This window comes from Pipistrellus kuhlii, unplaced genomic scaffold, assembly GCF_014108245.1.
Source record: "Pipistrellus kuhlii isolate mPipKuh1 unplaced genomic scaffold, mPipKuh1.p scaffold_m20_p_3, whole genome shotgun sequence".
Classification (NCBI taxonomy): Eukaryota; Metazoa; Chordata; class Mammalia; order Chiroptera; family Vespertilionidae; genus Pipistrellus; species Pipistrellus kuhlii.
In genome coordinates this window covers 77699033-77714969 of record NW_023425529.1, presented here as the reverse complement: position 1 = coordinate 77714969, position 15937 = coordinate 77699033, and the positions used below count along the sequence as shown (strand labels likewise).

The window sequence follows — 15937 nt, the reverse complement described above, 5'->3', positions numbered from 1 at the left end:
AAAATAAATAAAAAATGTTGTGGGGACAACAAATAAAATTGTATGTGTTTGAATGATTTTCTAGTTTTCATCTAGCAAATCTCATTTCATATTTCCTGAATAATTAACATTGGTTATTGTACTAATAATATTAGAAATTAAAATATTTTTGTTGTTAACTGTCACCCATTTAAGATGTTTGAAAACAAAAATTAAAAGGTTTTCTTTTTTTTTTAATTAAAAAATCATCTAAATCTTTATTGGCTCTACATTTTTTAAAAATATATATTTTATTGATTTTTTACAGAGAGGAAGGGGGAGAGATAGAGAGCTAAAAATGTCGATGAGAGAGAAACCTCGGCCAGCTGCCTCTCGCACACCCCCTACCGGGAATGTGCCCGCAACCAATGTACATGCCCTTGACCGGAATCAAACCTGGGACCTTTCAGTCCGCAGACGGACGCTCTACCACTGAGCCAAACCGGCTTTGGCTGGTTCTACATTTTTTATGTCTGCTGGTACTATTCATCAGTGAGTTAGAGTGTATGTGGAGGCCCAGCTCTCAGCTCTAATGCAAAGCATATTAGCATCATGTGTTAGTAAATTTCAAACTGCAGCACAGAAAACTGAGCTAAAATCAAGTCTTGCTGGGCTAGTGGATAGTAAACTATATGGAATTTTTTTAAATAGAAGACGAAGCTGCTCATATGAGATTTGTTCATTTTGAGAAAATAAAGAGGGAAACAAACACAAAAACCTCAAAGCAGTGTACAAATAACATTTTGTTCAACTACCTCTTAATGTGGAATTAGCTAGTTTAATAGTTTCCTCACAGTAATGTTAAATAGTAACTGCCAAATTTGTTTCCCATCTCTCTTTAAAAGGCTTTATGGTTATTTTATAGTTTGGAAAACTTTAAATTCACTTTTTTTAAACCTTTATTTGCATAAAAGTGTTTAGCTTTTAAGTGGAGAGCAAATTATGATCATATATTTTGATATTCATGATCTATTGACTATAGAAGTTTTTTTAATGCACTTTGGCTATAAAACCATGGATGACTTGTTCTCTAAGATTTAAATGTGCCGTCAATTTAGTATTCCTAGACATGAGTGTGATGAATGGTATTCTGTAATTATAATACGCCACACATTAGCGTGTCTTAATTTCCCTTTGCCTGAGTTTTAACAATTTGTTATTGTTGCAGATGTGAATATTGTGCATAAACTTACTAAATTTATGTAAAATTGTGTAAAATAGAATTGGAAATAGTGAAGTTCTTCCAGTGTAGGAATAATGAATTATTGTAACATGATATAGTTATGTATATGACATTCTGTAGTTCTTTGAACTGGATCATATATTCATATCCTCTGTAGATACTTTTGCATGAGCATTTTCTTGTTAAGTTTTTGGATTCATTATTTGTATTGTGTTTACTACTTGTGATCATGTTGTTGTGCCTTATTTGTGAGAGAGTTTAGCAAAAAATACTGTAATTTCTAAACTCAGTGATTGAAGGTTATTGATTATAAATGTAAGTAATAAATTACATGACAGCATTTAAATCTGTATAAAGATCAATGGAAGGATCCTTATTGAATTGTTGCTTTTGTTTTTTTAATATGTTAAAGAAGATATTAAAACATTTCTTTCTAGTAAATGTATTCTGTGACTACAAATAATTTTGTCAATTTTAAAAAAAGAACAAGATATCCATTTGTGGAATGTTAGAACTTAATTTATTTACAGAATATTAGAACTTTGCACTTGGATATAATAATATATATATATTAGTGCAAAGTTCTAATATTCTGTAAATATTAGAACTTAGAATATTCAACTTTAATATTCAACTTAGAATAATAATTAAGTTAATAATTTCAAGAAAAATTACTGATGTCATTTTGCTTGAGACATTCCCTTTTCATTCCATTCATTGTGAAACTTAGCAAGACTAAAGAAAAATACTAAAGAATATTAATCTTTCTTTTGTTGTATATCTAATTTAATACCCATGTGTCCTTTTAAAGATATTCTTGTGAAGGCTCAAAATAGCATTGTTTTTTACTGCCCACCTTTCCCTGGAACCAAAGTTCCAGAGATGTTTTTTCTCCCTCCATTTTATTCTAATATGCTTCCTTCTGAAGAGTACACTGTGTATACTCTCAAGCACTTACTATATTACATATTAGACGTTCTTTTTTAAAAAATATTTTATTGATTTTTTTACAGAGAGGAATAGAGAGGGGTAGAGAGTTAGAAACATCAATGAGAAACACTGATCAGCTGCCTCTTGCACACCCCCTATTGGGGATGTGCCCGCAACCAAGGTACATGCCCTGACCAGAATTGAACCCGGGACCTTCCAGTCTGCAGGCAGACGCTCTATCCACTGATCCAAACCGGTTTCGGCTAGACATGTTGTTTTGTGAGCTTTATAGAATTCCAATTTACATATATAGCATTTTCTTTTTTTAAATTTTAACATGAGATCTACTCTTATGACCTCTTTTTAAGTGTATAGTAGATCTCTAGAGCTTACTCATCTTGCTTAACTGAAATTTTAAGCCCATTGATTAGTAACTGCCCATTTCCCTCTCTGTTTCACTGGCAACCACTATTTCATGCTTTGATTATAGGAAGTTGACTATTATTAGATACCTCATACAAGTAGAATCATACAGTATTTGTCTTTCTGTGACTGGCTTATTTCACTTAGCATGATGTCTTTAAGATTCATCCATGTTGCATATTGCTGAATTTCCTTCTTTTTGAAAGCTGAATAGTATTCCATTCTATACATATACACCACATTTTCTTTATCCATTAGTCTGTCAGTGGCCATTAAAGTTTTGGATTTTTTCCCCACATGTTGGCTCTTATATATAGCATATTCTTTAGCTATTTTACATTCTTGATGTTAATTTAGTCAGTCTCCTTTAATGATATTTTAAGAAGAAACTAGTTCTTTATACATGGTTACTGGAATCATGGGACTAAAGGAATCTTGAGAGTGCCTAATTCTAGTCCATTGTCCTCCAAAGTCAGCTTATTCTGAAAATCTCTGTAAGATGATTGTTAATTTTTTCTAATACACATATATTCTTTTTTTAAGTCTTTTCTTGCATAAGTCAGTATTGTCCTGAATATAATTTGCTTTCAATGTCATCTAGGTCCCATCTCCAGGAATTCGCTTGAAGTCTATTCTTCCTCTCATTTATTTTTAGCCTTTAATTATTGCTTTTCATATTTTCCTTTTATTTTCACTTACTCCTCCGAATTTCTGACATTATTACACAAAGATGATGACCCTCCATTGCAATATGCTTGGTCTGTGCACAAGAACCTTTGTGCTACACTTGTCTATACAAACAGGAAGCTGTTTGGTGAAATTTGCCTTTTCTTCAAAGCATTAACTGTACGCATGACTTCCCTTCACATCATCCTCTTTGTCCCATTCTCCAACTTGAAGAGGTCAGTTAAGGTATCCTGCCTTGCATCCCAGGTTGATAAATTTACTACTTCCGTTTTGGAAATTGCACAAGATACCATGGTTGAAGTTGAAATTTGTGGATTTCCATTTGATATAATCAAACCATATAATAATAAAATAATTCAAGATGCCTTTTTAAATAAAAATTTAATGAAACTTCAAGTCTTGCTAAGTAAAATTAGGTGGCTGTACTATGGTAAAACACATAATCCCATCCTCAAAACCAGAAAATAATTTTATGACAAACCATTCTTTAAAAAATGAGGTTTAGAGAAAGATACTTTTACTATTCCTAAGACAATTTCCCATGTAAAAGTGTTCACATGTAAAACTGGAACAGATATTTTATTTTTTAATAATGGAGTTTAGTCTTTGGGATTTTCTAATTCCAAGTTAGAGTATTATGAAATATACCTGAGATAAGTGAACTGTTGGAGAATTGGAATTTAAAAACTTAAAATGAGGACCTTATTTATCAATATATTAAAAGAACAAACTTTATGTCAAAAGAATGATCTGAATGTGAGGCAGTATTATAAAGCAGTAAGTGAGGTTGGTTTCATTATAGATATACACAAAGTAAGATGCTAGAATTCGTATTGGACTCAAACATTTTCCTCCTGCCACTTTGTTCATCTAATCATTCACCCTTTACAAATTATAACAGCATCACACTTCACTCACACCTCTTATAAGTTTGACTGAAGCGTTTTAAGGTAGTCTGGATATCAGCATATACTTAACAAGAAATTCCCCAGATTTCAAATTTGTTGCAGTCATCATTCCTTTGTACTGAGGATTTTCTTCACTCAAATCCTGGAACTCCTTTAAATGGCATATTTTCTTCTAGCTCATCACTGTTACAAAAGTCTGAAAGAATACCTTTATCTCTCATTTCTAAAAAGATTAGTTTTAGGTCCCTAAATTTCAGAGGATTCTGTGGATGGTGTGAAGAAAGATATTTTCTTCGTTTCCTGACTCTTGGTGAAGCAAGAGATTGCTGCTGTTATTTGTGCCATCCATGTTTTCTATAAAACAAAAACAACACACACACAAACACACATACACACACACATGGGGTGCGGGGTAAAGGGAGAAAAGGGGGAGAGAGAAGAATATTAACCTGACAATTTTTTCACAGATTAATCTTTTGCTTTGTATTTATTGACTTGCTCTTTAAAATCGAGGACTAATGAAACACTTGCATGTTTCCCATTTTCTTTCTTACATCTAATATATCATCAATATCTTTAATTATGTATGAACATGAAAATGGATTAAATGAGTATGTTATGCAAGTGGGGTAGTCATGAGTAATCAAAGAACCATAAGAATCAATTATGACTATAATATAAATAGTTTGAACATTAAATTTCTGTTTCGTCTGGAAATAGAAGTTCTTTAATGATATAATTTGAAAAACAGATTGAGGGAGATGACTCAGGAAACTGAGTCCTTAAGGAGAATGCAATATTGCATTCATTGTCTGGCCCCCCTTTTAGGGTGATGAAAGCCTACTAGAAGAAAAATAAAAAAATGGAAACTTCTAAAATAGAGGAACCATAGTTAGGCAGCCTGTCTTCAACTGCATTGCTGCAAAAATGAGGCATTATTTTCAAAGGTCGAAGAGTATACTTCTAGTCATGGTTCATTGTTGCAGCAGCCCCTCACTTAATTTGACATCACATTATTTGCGAGACTTGGGAAACTGATGAGAGCATCTTAAAAGCTAGTCATACAATCCAAAGCAGCCCTCCTCCATTTCATATGGAAACTGAAATCAGAAGTCGTTCTGGAACTTTTTGCCACAGGAGAAATGAGAGGGACTGTGTCAACTCTGTGAGTGGGTGGGGATTGTCACCTTGAGATTTCTGAATATGATGTGGACTAGATGTCCCTATTCCTCCCCACCTCCCAACGTCTGTCCTTTCCAAAGCAGGTGAGGGAAATACACAGAACTTCCCATTCACCTTTACTTAGACTAGGAGTGAGATTGTTCCTTCCATCAAGTTTAAAGAATCAAAGCCAACAAAATTAAAATACATACTTTGATGATCTCTGTTTGGGCTTGTAATAAGAATGCTGCTATACACTGTTGATATCGGCTCTCATGTTGAATAAGGAAGGCATTTCTCAATCCAAAGACTAGAAAAAGATCCAAAGACAAAAAGCCAAATCATTTAATATGAAATCCAAATAGTGTCTTAGTTCTCCAAAAACTTAGAGGGTTGTTTTTTTGTTTGTTTTAATGAAGGTGGGAAATATTTGTAAGTTACCCCAAAAAAAGTCTGATTTCAAAACCAAGACTTTACTACTATGTCGAAATGGAGCTCACTTGAATAAGGAAACCCTTTCTTCCTTAACTAACAACTTCCAGGGCTTGATGAAATGCAATTATGGCATGTGATGGAAAGTGGGCTCCTACTCAAGGAAGAAGCTTAGCATGTTAGGTGGATTTTGTATATATAAAATATAGATAATAAAAATATGGAAAACAATGGGATTGTTTCTTTTTAAACCCCTTACTAAAATGTTTTATTTACTTTTGTATTTAAAAGGAAGCCACATCAAAACAATGTTATAAACAAATTGAGAAGTAGCAGAAATATAAAACCACTTAAATGCTTCACAACAGGGTAAGAAAATACAAAAATAAAAAAAGACTCAAAATCCAACATCCACCAAAGTATATGAAATTCCTGCATGGTGGCAGGGGGAGTCCCCTCAGCCCCAGCCTGCACCCTCTCCAAACTAGGACCCCTCAGGGGATGTCATTATATAAACCCAGCAGGTTTAGGCCCAATCCACAGGATTGGGGGGGGGGGGGGAACCTGGCAGTCGGACATCCCTCTCACAATCTGAGACCACTGGCTCTTAACTGCTTACCTGCCTGCCTGCCTGATCACCGCTAACTGCTCCCCCTGCTGGCCTGGTCACCCCCTACAGGCGTAGTCACCCCCAACTGCACACCCCCCCCCCCAACCTGGTCACTCTCACTGCCCCCTCTGCCAGTCTGGTCGTCGTCCCCCCCCCCCCCCCCCCCCGCCCCCGCTCCGCCGCCCTGGGCCTGGTAACTCCGCGCAGCCGGCTTCTCAGTCATTTGGTCGCCCCTCACTAACCTCCCTGCCGGCTTGGTCTCCCCATGAAATCTGCTGCTCAGTCGTTTGGTCGTCCCTCACTGATCCCCCTGCCAGCCTGGTTGCCCCACACAGCCTGTTGGTCATCTGTTTGGTTGTTTCAGATGCGATTGTGCTCAGCCTTTATACACACACACACACACACACACACACACACACACACACACACACACACCAGGAGTTCTTAAAAGCTTCTTTGTTGCATTATTAATACAACACAATAAAATTCTGCTCCTATACATCCTTTCTACAGTTGATTAATGCTTAGAAACAAACAAATCAAAGCAGGGTGCTTCTGGTTGTATCAAGTATGTGGAAAGGTCTAGAAGAGTGCGTTATTCCTGTCTCATCATTGAGCTGCTGCTTGTCCACCCTCATCTCTGTTGGAGGCTGTGGGTCTAACTCAGGCTCATTGAGGCTGATTGGGCCTCACTCAGAGTCAAAGCGAATGCAAAACTTTTATTTTCTTACTTGCAAGAACTATTCCAGTACCACAAATTATACTCACAACTGTCTAAACAAACCTCATATTTCTGAAATTCTAGCACAATATCTGCTGATGTCATGGAATTCTGTCCAGTTTATTTGAGAAGAGAGGGCTTAAACTTTTTAAAATGACTTTCTGGGGGAAGGGAGGGATTTGGCTGTGTTTGTCTTACTCCCTTATAAATTCCCTGTAGCAAGTGAGGCTTTGAAGAGCAGGTGGCTTTTCTTAGCTAGCTCCTGGAATCTGTTTTCCCTCAAAACTTGTAACTGTAGTTCTCAGTTACAAAAAAGGGGTTCCTCATTTGTTTGGTTTGCAACCTGGGTACAAGGGACTTTAGAAACAAAGGGACCTGGTATGGGTGGGCTTGTAAAAGAAAATGAGAAGTCAGAATGTGGTTGGGAGTAACTTTCTTTTCCCCTAAATGCTATTATAATGCTATGTAATAAAAGGCTGATATACAAATAGAACGAACAGCAGAACAACAGGAACATCTGAACAACTGGACAACGGGTTACTGCGATGTGTGCTGACCACCAGGGTGTGTGTGTGGAGCATGGTGGGCCCTGGCTGTGGTGAAATGGTGGAGCAGGTGAGTGGGGGTGCCAGACCAAGGCAGGGCACCGTTGCTGTCATTGGAGGGAGCCTCTGGTGCTTACTCAAATTCTTTGCTCCTGCACACCATGGTCCTGCCTGGAGCTTACACTCTCACTGCCAGTGCCAGCCCCACTTGCACCCATAGCCGGCACCAGAACCACTGCTTGCACCCAACAGACAGGGAACCTGGGACTCTGGTGGGAGGGGCCAGGTGGGGTCATGGAGGATGGGCTGAGATCCACCCCTGTGCCCATTGCAGCCTTGCATGCCCCCCTTCCTTTCAAGGTGCATGAATTTGTGCACTGGGCCTCTAGTAATACATAATGAATATAATAATTGATACCATTTATTAGCACTTATTTTGCATTGGGCACTGTGCTGTTCCATCTCTCTCTCTCTCTCTGTCTCTCTCTGTCTCTCTCTCTCTCTCTCTGTCTCTCTCTCTCTCTTTCTCTCTTTCTCTCTCTCTCTCTCTGAAGAATCTGAAATGTCCTGTGAGTCCCTTGATTGTCAGGGCCTTCCTGATGGGATTTACTGATCTCTCATTGTTCTGAGAGCTGCCCCAAGAGTGGGCTGTTTATAACTCTAGGGCACTCACACAGTGCCTGGTCTCAGTAGACCCTGAGGAAATGCTTGAAAAGTAAAGATTATATACCTACACACATGACATGTATGTATATATGTATACCTGCAAATGTATACATATTATTTCTTGAATATTTCTTTCTATATAGTTATTGTAGTAGAATATCTTAGGCTTGCATAGTGTGTTGTGGTGTGCCAGTGAGTACTAATAATGATAATATAACAAAACTAAAAATAGCCATCAGTCATTGAGTGCTTTTTATGCATTGTTTCATGAAATTCTCATAACAACCCACTGACATATTAATAGATATTATTATCCCTGTTTACCAAGATGAATCTGTGGCATAGAAGATTTAAGTTCCTTGCCTACAATCATACAGTTAGCAGTGGCAGAGCTGGGACATGAAAGCATTGGAGACCAAGTCCAATACTCTTTCCATAACTAATTTGTACAGCCACATAGGAAGTCAGTATTTTCTTTTATGAAGACTTAAATTGGTTTATGTACTGTTTCCAATAAAGTCCAATATAAAATTTTTGGATGGCAAGCAGATTAATGATGAAAAAGGATACTTACCTGACACATGGAGTGCATCAATACTTTTGACTACCAATCTATCAAGTGGAATGGGCTGATCGAGTACCTTACATGAACCACCCTCTTTTATTACTGTTTGCAGTTCAGGAGTAAGTGAAGGACACATTACACCTGTGTCCAAGCCTCCAACTTTCTGAAATTGAATTGGAAAATAATGTAGTAAAGAGAAAATGAGTATTGGTATACATCTCTAAATTGATTTTAAGAAACAACTGCTTGAAATCCAGCTTATCATTCTTTCTGGATCTTGAAAAACATTTCTTCAAAGTACATAGTGATTGATAGCATAGCGTTTCTGATACTCAAATTTAACTTCCTGAGTAGATTATGTGTGACATCTACAACTGGGAAACATTTTCATCACCATTACATCAATGGGGAAGCGCTTCATTTCCAGTGTCTCTCTCAAGCATTGAGTGACGTGGATGAGAAAGGGGAGCCTCATTTTGGCCAAATATGTCTCTGGGATCTAATACTAATTCTAAGTAGAGTCCACCTTCTTTAATTTGTAAATAATTGAAATTGTTTTGAATATATAAGGTGTTGAATTTTTAAAAGGGTGTCAAAGATTGTGATTTGCATGACATATATTGTTCATTTAATTGCAAAGAGGAATTTAAAAAATGACATTTTTTTTTTAAAGTGAAACCCAGTGTCTTTTCTGGGTGATTATCTTTGCACCTATGAAGTCAATAAAACTCTCCAGATTTATTAAGCAGAGGAATTTAAAGCACATAACATTCCTTATTTGGGGATCAAGTTATAAAGCATGAAACCAGAGTATTACCGTATAGTAAATCAATATAGGCTGCCATGAGCTCATGTGCTCAGATTTGAGTCATTATTTGACATGAAGGTAGGCTGTGCTTGGTGTCGAGATTTTTAAAGGCCATAGAGATTTTTCAGAGCTTGACTTGTTCAGACATGGCTGCTTGGGAAGCTTACAAGAGAAGGCCACCTAAGTTTCAAAACTGTGATTTTTAATATTCTCAAATATCCATTTCATCCTCAATGACCATTCACCTATTTATAGATTGATCAATGGGTGTCTATTTTAGTGCTTAAAGATCCTTAAATTATTGAGCTGAACTAACCAACATATCATCTAGATTCTAGAAGCTTAGATTCTTAAAAGATTTGAGATATCTAGTCTCATGATCTTATATGTGTGTAAGGCTAGTACTCTGGTAAAGAAGTGGGTGGGCCCAACCAGTGTGGCTCAGTGGTTGAGTATAAATTCATGAACCAGAGTTTATGGTTCGATTCCTGGTCAGGGCACATGCCTGGGTTATGGGTTCAATCCCCAGTGTGAGGTGTGCAGGAGGCAGTCATCAGTGATCTTCTCTCATCATTGATGTTTCTATCTCTCTCTCCCTTTACCTTCCTTTCTGAAATCAATATATACACTGAGTGGCCAGATTATTATGACCTCTGAATGCATAATAATCTGGCCACTCAGAGTGTGTGTGTGTGTGTGTGTGTGTGTGTGTATACACACACACACACACACACACACACACATACATATACATATTAGAGGCCCAGTGCATGAATTTGTGCATGGGTGGGGTCCAGCCAGCCTGGCTTGGACATTGGTGGTTGGCCAGCCAGTCTGCTGGTTGAACTCCTGGTCGAGGGGACAATTTGCATATTAGCCTTTTATTATATAAGATATACACTGACTGGCCAGATTATTATGCATTCAAATATCATAATAATTTGGTCACTCAGTATATATATGAAGTGGGTGAATTAGATGTCTCTGATGGCTTACAACTAAGAGCAAGTGTTTGAGTGCCTCAGAGGAGGTCCCCTTCATAATATCACTCACGCCATTTAGAGGACAGACTGGGAAATGGGAGCCTTTAGTAGACCATGACACTCATGCCTTAATTAGTAACAACAATAATAGGGGCCATAATACTTAAGTAATGGGGAAAATCCCTGTTTTCAGAAGAGATTTAATGGCTTTAACCTTGAGTTGGCTCATTTTGTCTGTGATGCCAACTATACATTTGTCTGGCTTCTGCAAGTGTCAATTTTATATCCAGGTAGTTACTGAGAAAGCAGGATTCCCTCCTACTCATAGCCCCCAAATCACTATTTTCCAGGAAGGATTTGAGCTTTCGCATCAGAAGGAGTGATGGGTAACACCTCAGCACATGGCAGTTTAGAGAGTACTCCCCTCCCCCACCCCAGCAGCATTCACTGGAAACAATTTGGGTAATTTGGGTGAGGGGAAAGGACCAATGTGGACAAAAGCATTGGGTTGTATTTGATCAGGCAGGCCAGGAATAGTCCTGTGGCCTTTGGGACTTACCCTAAAAAAAATATAGACCAAGTTATGCTAAAAATGTACACATCCTTTGACATCCTTAAGAAATGTAACTCGCTTTTGTTATTGACAAAATGCCAATATTTTGTAATATTTCCATTTTTAGAGGGTGAATCCCAATTTGATGTATGAAAACATTTTGTATTTTTAACACAACTTATTTAGAAATATTTCTGAACATATTTAGCAGACTTATTAAGAAAAAGCAGAATTTACCTTTTTGTTGCGCTTAGTTTTCGTAACTAAGAGGAAATCATTAAAGAGAAACAGATAAACATCTAGGAATCTGGTACTTTCTGTGGAGAGAAAGAAAGTGAAACTGGGTTTGGAAATTGTAAGTAGAAGGATTTCTGTTATTTAAACCAAAGAATTCCTTAGGAGACAAATCGAGCAGGGCTTCCTGGCACATCAGGCCAGCAGTTCGGGGCATCAGCTCACCTGGATCAGAAACCTGCAAGGGCACTGAACGATTTCTTCCTTAAAGCAGAGACGTGGCATGAGCTCAAGCTCACAGCTCTAAAGACATTGTATTTGTGATGTGTGTCACATGGACCTAAGATAACTTGGATGATGATTGTAATGGTTTCAAAGAAAGCTAAAAAAAAAATCTCTCAGTTCATTAAACTTACAGCATTTTTGCCTCTTGACTCATCTGGGAGGCCATTGGCAAAGGTAAGCATTACCCCAAAAAGGGCATTTTGTCCTTGCTGTGGACCAAATTGTGCTCTCTCCCCCAATTCATATGATTAAGTCCTAAGTCCCCAGTGTGGCTGTTTGGGGAATGGGGAAATGAAAATAAATGAGGGCTTGAGGTGGAGCCCTAATGCAGATGGATTAGTGTCATAAGAGGAGAGACTAGAGAGAGCCATTGTGTGGACTGGAGCAGGAGGGGTCCTGGCAGAGCCTCACCAGAAAGCCAATGAGGCTGGCAACTTGCCCTTGGACCTTCAGCCTCTAGAACTGTGAGCAATGAATTTCTGTTGCTTAAACCCCCAGGGTATGGTGCTTTGTTATGGCGGTCAAAGCTGACTAAGGCAATCATTACAACTACTTTTTTTGCAAAACTTACAGGTTCAAATATCCTTCACATAGCTTTATATTTACAAATGTTTTTTTAATATAATTTTTGATAGTAACTTAAGGCAATTAGGCTTTTCTACTTTTCTCTAGGCAAGGGCCAGTGGTAGAAGAGAAATCAAATGTTAGAATAGGGTTTCCCCTTCTCTAACGTTATAACATAGAAGTTAGCAGGAGAAATAGTTAAATTTAAGTGATTGCAGAGGAAAAGACAGTCTGTCCAGAGGGGAATGTGACAGATACGTAAAGTAAATATTTTTAAAATCAGTAAAGTAAATATTTTTAAAATCAGTAAATATTTTTCATTGTTCTATTTACTTTGTTCATTTATATTATTTTAGAAGTTCTTTTTCATATAGTTTTATCCCTGAAAACTAGGGGACTAAGATTAAATTAGTAGATAAAATGGTTAGGTTTCATTTCTATTTCCTCCACTTCTTTAAGTTTGAAGTAAAGATTCTTTCCATATTTGCATAAAAAAGAAATTAGACCTTTTATTCAACCTTAAATATTTTAATAAATATTTTATTCAATCCTTAAATATTTTAAAAACATTGTTTTCCATCACTGCTAGAGACTTCCCCCCCCCCCCCCCCCCCCCCCCCCAAATCAGCCTATGGCAAAAACTGCTGATTGTCCCTAAAAAAAAAACCAAAACAAAACATTTCCCTTCTTTTGTAGTAATGAAATTTCTGAGTTTTAATGGGAACATATTCCCTGCAAATAAATACCACATCTCCCAGCTTCCCTTGAAGCTAAATATGGCCAAGTGACTAAATTCCACCAACCAATGGAATAGAGCAAAAGTATGCAACTTGTGATTCATTTCCTTAAACAGCTGGGCTTTGCTCTCCTGTCTTTTTCCCCTTCCCACCGGCTAGATACCGGCTAGACACCGGCTAGACACCCTGAGACTCCTCTGGGACCACACGGAAGAAAGCAGCACCTGGGATGGCAGAGCAAAAAGGCAGAGGAAACCTGGGTCCCTAATGGCGCCGTGGAGGAGAGCTGTCATACAGCTCCCAGTGTTACATGCCAGAGAAGTAGACTTGTCTTTTGAAGCGATGGTTATCTCTCTGTCCAACGGCTGAACCAACATCTTAATTAATACAGACATGGCACTAGGAATGAGGTATTGGATGACATTAGACCTTTGGGAGGGTTAAATGCTGTTTTCCCCATTCTGTGCCATTCAGATATAGATTAGGTTGATGATGATTGTCAAAATGAAATAGTTTTATTTTCTTGCTAATTTTAAGTATTTTATTTTAACAAACAAGCTGCAAGCATCTGCTATGTCCTACAAAATAGTCCAGGAACTGCTGATTTTTTTTTTTTTTTTTTAGCTATTTATTGAATCCCTCGTGGTCCCACCAAGTAGTCAACAGATGCTGACTCCCCACCTTGTGCCAATGATTAAGAAGACTCTGCCTCCAAGGAGCTTTAATCCTATGGAAAGCAGACACATTACGAACATGTAAACAAGATTTAAGATAAGATACATTAAGAAATGGGTAGTGCTAACCAGTAGACATGGTCAGGCAAAAGGAGATGGTTAAGGAGGAAGACTGTAAGCATAAAATCAGGCTGTTCACATTTGTCACCAGGCAGCTGGAAGCTATTACAGCCAGTGAAACACCTTGACCAAGTGGTTTCATGAGATGTAACGCATGAGCACTGCGAGTCTGAGATTCTGTTTAGCTAAGTGCTGCACAGCCAGGTCTGAAACGTCTTTATTTTTCCTCATGGAGTCCGGGCGGGGGCTTCATCACACTGCTCAGAAGGGAGCTGGTTTCTGCCTCACTCCGAGCTGCAGCAGCTTGAACAGCATGTGTTCTCTCAGTGTCACAGCTGTCAGGCCATCCTGTCTGTCTGCACCTTACTCACTTTCCTATTTAGAAATGCCAATCTGTGTGGAGCAACACAGTTGCCAAGGGTATTCTGGCATGGCTTCCAATGAGAAATTGGTGATGCTTGAAGTTATAAAAATTTGTACTTTCTGGGAATGAGAAAATACACTTATTTGGTTAGACTAGTACAGTTTTTAAAGCTGAAATAAATTTGGAAACAAAATGTATGGGTTAGGTATCATCATTCTTGGTCTAATGCTTTATTCATTCAAAATGATGTCCCATTTCTTCTAACATTAGCACCCCCACCCCCACCATATCTCCACGCCAACTCCGGGTCCACGTTCCCGTGACTTTAAACTTGATGCTGCCTCCTCTCCGGTGCCATCTGAGCCACACAGCACATGGCATTAAGCAAGTGTCTGGAGGTAGTGATGTTGATGAGGTTCATATTCATTTCCCACATTTGACTCTACAAGAAACTTTTTCTGAAAAGTTGGGTCTTTTTGTAAAGACTCCTTTGTAGGTCAGTCTCCCACCCACAAGCACCCCAAAGCCACGTGACCTGTGGATGTGCGTCTAACATAGCTTTTTACCAGAGTTGGTCATTGCCTTGTTCACCCAACTTCCATGTGGCTTCTCATCCTGCCCACACCTGACCCCTAAGACTGCCTCCCTGACCCCCTCCCTCTGCCTCCCTCAGTGTGGTCAACCGGACTTTCAGGTACAACACTGGAAAGCACTGACTCATTTTCTCTTTGGCCATTTTGCCAGTCTTAAAGTCCTCCTATTTTTGCCTCTGAAATATCTCTCACGTTTATCCTTTTCTATCCAGGCTCACGTCTAACATTTTAGGATGTGCTAGCACATATCCCAGTGTTGGGAAGTTGGTAGATAGAGGGGATTAAAACTTCTAATAATTCCAGGTGGAGGCCAATTTTGGAGTGCAAGGCATATATTTGAACAGAGAGCTGTGCTTTGCTTCATTATTTTGATTTGATTTTGTCATGATATATACATTTTAAAATTGTAAATAACATCAAGGACAATGTAAAATCATTATCTTTCCAAATGAAAGTGGAAGGGTGGTGATCTAGCAGGATAGGGGACCTTTTTTTTCTGCCGAAGGCCATTTCCATATTTATAATTATCTGTGGCCATATAAAATATAAAATTATCAACTTAAAAATTAGCCTGCTATGTTTGGTCAACCATTTAATTAACTCACCCCCCTAATGCCTGGGCAGAGCCTGACCAAACGATTTCGCAGGCCTTATGTGGCCCGGAGGCCGGACGTTCCCCACCCCCTGGTAGAGGTGAAGAGTGGGTGGGAAACACAGGCTCTGGGTCATCTCGCCTCACCCTGCTTCACTGCGGAGCTTCTGGGCTGGTCTCTCTGCTTTGGTCTCCTTCTCTACGCCATTCTGTGCATTGTTTCTGATGACTCTTCCTTCACAGGCACCTTTCTAAGCTTATCACCTGTCACTGGTGACTTCCTTCCTGGATCCTTCTGTTCATCTTCCAGCCAGGTGTTGTGATTCTGGAAGCCCACTAATTGAGGCAGCCTGGACTCTGTTGTTAACCTCCGGGTGACTTTGAACATGATACAGAATCTCCCTGAGCCTCATACTTCTCACCTATAATTTGGGATTAAGTGTAACTTTTCTGATAACTCACTGGAAGGAGAAAATGAGGGCAAAAGTCCTTTGATGTAAAATGCCGGGCATGTCTACCATCCCTAGCTAGGTAGGGGTCACATTTTAGCTCTGACGTGCAGAGCTAAAATATAGCAGACT

At 38.6% G+C, this 15937-nt stretch overlaps 1 protein-coding gene across 3 annotated transcripts in view; it reads right to left on the bottom strand.

Annotated features, from left to right (window-relative positions):
- Positions 1-2354: 2354 nt before the first annotated feature.
- PLEKHG7 (pleckstrin homology and RhoGEF domain containing G7) overlaps positions 2355-15937 on the bottom strand; it is a 55509-nt gene continuing 41926 nt past the window's right edge. For all 3 annotated transcript variants that reach the window (XM_045588332.1, XM_036455150.2, XM_036455151.2), the window contains 4 exons: positions 11431-11510; positions 8859-9012; positions 5523-5620; positions 2355-4503 (listed from right to left, as the gene is read on the bottom strand). In XM_045588332.1, coding sequence (XP_045444288.1) covers positions 4396-4503; positions 5523-5620; positions 8859-9012; positions 11431-11510 — 440 coding nt within the window. In that variant the 3' untranslated portion in view covers positions 2355-4395. The remainder of the gene's footprint in view (positions 4504-5522; positions 5621-8858; positions 9013-11430; positions 11511-15937) is intronic.